This window comes from Triticum dicoccoides, chromosome 7B (assembly GCF_002162155.2).
Source record: "Triticum dicoccoides isolate Atlit2015 ecotype Zavitan chromosome 7B, WEW_v2.0, whole genome shotgun sequence".
Lineage (NCBI taxonomy): Eukaryota > Viridiplantae > Streptophyta > Magnoliopsida > Poales > Poaceae > Triticum > Triticum dicoccoides.
In genome coordinates, this window is record NC_041393.1 from 436,508,289 (window position 1) to 436,511,957 (window position 3,669).

Below are 3,669 nucleotides of genomic sequence, written 5' to 3' on the forward strand. Positions count from 1 at the left end.
GCCACTCTGAAATATATATTTTTTGCCACGGGAATGGCTATTGTGATAGTTGTCAAAAACTAAGAGTGGCAAAAGAGAAATGTCAAAATCTAGAGTGGCATAAGGAAAATTGGCAAAATCTAGAGTGGCAAAAACAAAATTTTCCCCCCAAAAAAACTATGGTTGTTGAACACATGTACTGTTCATTGCTCAATGTCCATGATTTTGTCTTTTTGTACCGGTCGCAATTCAAAGTATTTCATCGTGAAATTTTACACACATATACATTACATCCTTACGTACATGTATAGCTTTTCCAGAATTTTTTGAAACTGAAAAGTTTGAATTTTCAATTTTCAAAATTTCGGCCTCCTTGGAGCTCAGTCACCAAAACGCCCTACTCATATAGATACACTTACCATTGTACTGGAAAAAATACTGGCTATTACACTAAAGAAGAAAAACTGGCCACTGCACTGCACAGCAAGGCGAAAAGGTTGATTTTTTGGCTAAAAGGTAAATAAATATGTGGTAGAAGGTAATGATGGTTGGTAAAATTCATATAGCACATGAAAGATAAGACTGTTTGGACCAATGCGATGATGAATCTTTTCTGTTTGGACCATTTGGATTTTGGAGGAAAGGAAAGCAGGAGTGAAGTAACATGCTCATGCTGAATTTATCATGGAGTGGGGATAAAACTGAAAAGCAACAAAGCATGTTTGTCCCACGCTGTTTCCTTCTTTACTGGGTGCACCCAAATCAGGGGGTTCGAATTCATCAACTTGCTATTTTTGTATCTTTTTCTTTTCTCCTCCTTACTGGTAATGGCCCTCATTTTTCTCTTCCAAGTTACTACCTCCGTTCCAAAATGCTTGAAGTTCTAGGTTTTGTTATAAGTCTACCTTTTAAAGTTTGACCGAGTTCGTAGAAAAATATGCCAATATCTACAATACCAAATTAGCTTCATGAGATTCATCATAACATGTTTTTCCATGATATATGTATTTGATGCTGTACTCCCCCCATTCCATAATTCTTGCCGTGGTTTTTTAATAGAATGGAGAGAGTAGCTATTAACAATTTTTTCTATAAAATTGATCAAATTTAAGAGGTTTGACTTAGGACAAAACTAGAACTTAAAGTATTTTGGAATGGAGGGAGTACTATAGTTTTTGCATTCCCCTCTCAACTCAAATCTCCTGTTATCCACTACTACAAAAGTTTACTCTTTCCAATAGAGTGAGGAAAGGCCACAATACTGGCATGCTTGGATCTGATGGAGAACATAATCATGTTCATGAGACTCTTCTTATGTAACAAGATCTAACCTCCTTTTGCGCCATATTCATCTTTACTTGTTAACCGCTACTAGAAATGTTTACCATTTTCACGAGAGGGTAAATGCTATAATAGTGGCATGCCTGCATCTGATGGGAGAACATAAGCATGTTCATGAGACTCTTCTCATGCAATAAGATCTGACCTCCTTTTGCATGAAAGGAGGTAGCCTATGTCGTTGCGAAAGCCAAAAGAAGGCTTGCTGGCCACCAAACAGTGCTCCGTAGATGCCACTAATCCACACTAAAGATGGAGCCTTTAATCACAGGCTAAAGATGAAGTTCCATAGGCCCAATGGAGGCTTTAATCACACTATTCCGCTTTGCAAAATAAAGGATCAAAAAGGAGCCTTTAATCACCTTGGGTATCTTTTACTAGTCAGTTCTGCCAGCACAGGTGCACAAATGAAAGAATCTGTAGATGCCAAAAGTTTTATCTCCAATGCCACTTGGGGATCTCTTTTATTTGTCAGTTTTGCTAGCACAAGTGCACAACTCATGATTCATAAAAGAATCTTTAAAAATCAGAAGATTTCCCCTCATGCTGCATCCACAAAAATGGAAAGAGCAGCCACCCCAACGGTTTGGCCGACATCCAAACTAGTTATGGACGGTCAAGAAGGCAGCACGAGGCCTTTGATCATAAACAAGAAGAGGTGGTAAAAGGTGCTGCTGCACTGATAAAAAAAAAGGTGCGAGATTGTAAAACAAACATGCATAAATATCAATGAGCACTCGAAGTTTGCACAATCCAATAACCTCAGGTGATGCCAAAAGGGATCACCCACAGTGTTCACGCACACCCAACCGCATCAGAAGCAACTCATGGCATATTACATAAGTACAGAATTCTCTAACACTCTCAGTACCATAACACAACCGGGAAAACCCAACAGAGCTCAAAGTTGAATAGGCTTGATCTTAAAGTGGAGGTTGATAAGTGAAAACACGAAACATTTAAGGTCCTGCAAACAAAAACATCCACAAATGTTAGGAATGGTTTTCAGTTACAGGTACACAGTATTGTGCAAGCAAAACCAAAATGCTAGTTATCCTCAGAACAGTTTAAAACAATTAGTCAATTTATCTTGGTGGGGTTGACAGAAGCAGCTAGTTACATGGTTTTGTGCCCCACTTTGAACTTTAACTATATAATGCACATGCCACTAACAGTTCCTCAATGTAGTTATAAGAAAATACTGATATATGGCCGCCAACAACATTTGTCCACTAAGCAAACCTAACAGAAGACTGGGGATGTCATGATAAATCTACGGCACAGTGTTTGGATATTTTCATAGGTAAATGCCATCATCAGAAATAAGGTAAAATGAACATAATATCTTTTTCCACTAACATACCCCATAAGGTTTTCACTTTTCAGTTTTCCCATATGGTATGAGACTGTCAACTTGAGATACAAAAATCACCTAGACAACAGTTCCCACAAAATAGTAAAATAAAACATGCAACAAGTTTAGCATTTGTCCAGTTTTCAAGCAGATGCCTTGTTTATCTGTATTTGCTAAATGGTGGGTCCCCTTGGTGTGTTTTAAGTGCCAGAAATTCTTAAATATTCTACAAAAAATCATACTCCATTTTCAGGGCATTTGGAGAACTTTTATTTTTGGGGTATTTTTTATTTCACGGATAATTCAGAAAACAGAAAGAAAATACTATTTTTGCTTTATTTAATCTAAATAATAGAAAGTAAAAGGAAAAGGCCTCTCACCCAGCTTTGCAAAGAAGGCAAATGTGCTGGCGTTATCAGTTTAGACATGAAGCGCACAAAACAAAAGAAACTAGTAACACAGCTAGCTATTACAACTGACGCACTGGCAACAGATAGGAAAGCAAGCTTCAGTACAGGTAGCTAACAAACAGAGGTGACTAGCTATAACCGACACCAGCCTCGAACAGGTTTTCCCCCCTATTGCGGACTCAATCAAGCCTATTATAGGGTGTAAACCGTGCAGAGCTTGCAAAATTTCCAAAGGACCCTGATGTATCCATCGATTCTACTGATGTACAGAAACATATATATTTTTCGTATCTACATCTAAATTATCTGGTTCGGAACACTCATAAACTGATTGTGTTCAAATGTCTCCATCTTTGTTTCACACTATCCACACATCTTTCAAGATCTCAGGTAGTGGAACCGGGAGATACATTACAAATGTGTTGATGTTGATTAACAGGGATACAAAAAAGGCTGATGCATATTATTTGCAGTTCAGTTAATAAGAAACCATAGCACCACATATGCTTGGTAAAACAGCTGGCCCTTTAAGTTCTAAGCAAAGCACAGTGTTCCAGTTCTTTTAACTGGAAAATTTAAACCCACATT

The 3,669-nt window shown here is 37.8% G+C and overlaps 1 protein-coding gene across 1 annotated transcript in view; it reads right to left on the reverse strand.

Moving 5' to 3' along the window:
- Positions 1–2,019: 2,019 nt before the first annotated feature.
- LOC119338026 (protein mago nashi homolog 2) overlaps positions 2,020–3,669 on the reverse strand; it is a 3,382-nt gene continuing 1,732 nt past the window's right edge. Inside the window, exon 3 of the mRNA XM_037610314.1 lies at positions 2,020–2,284. Within this exon, the coding sequence (XP_037466211.1) occupies positions 2,219–2,284 (66 nt within the window). The 3' untranslated portion in view covers positions 2,020–2,218. The remainder of the gene's footprint in view (positions 2,285–3,669) is intronic.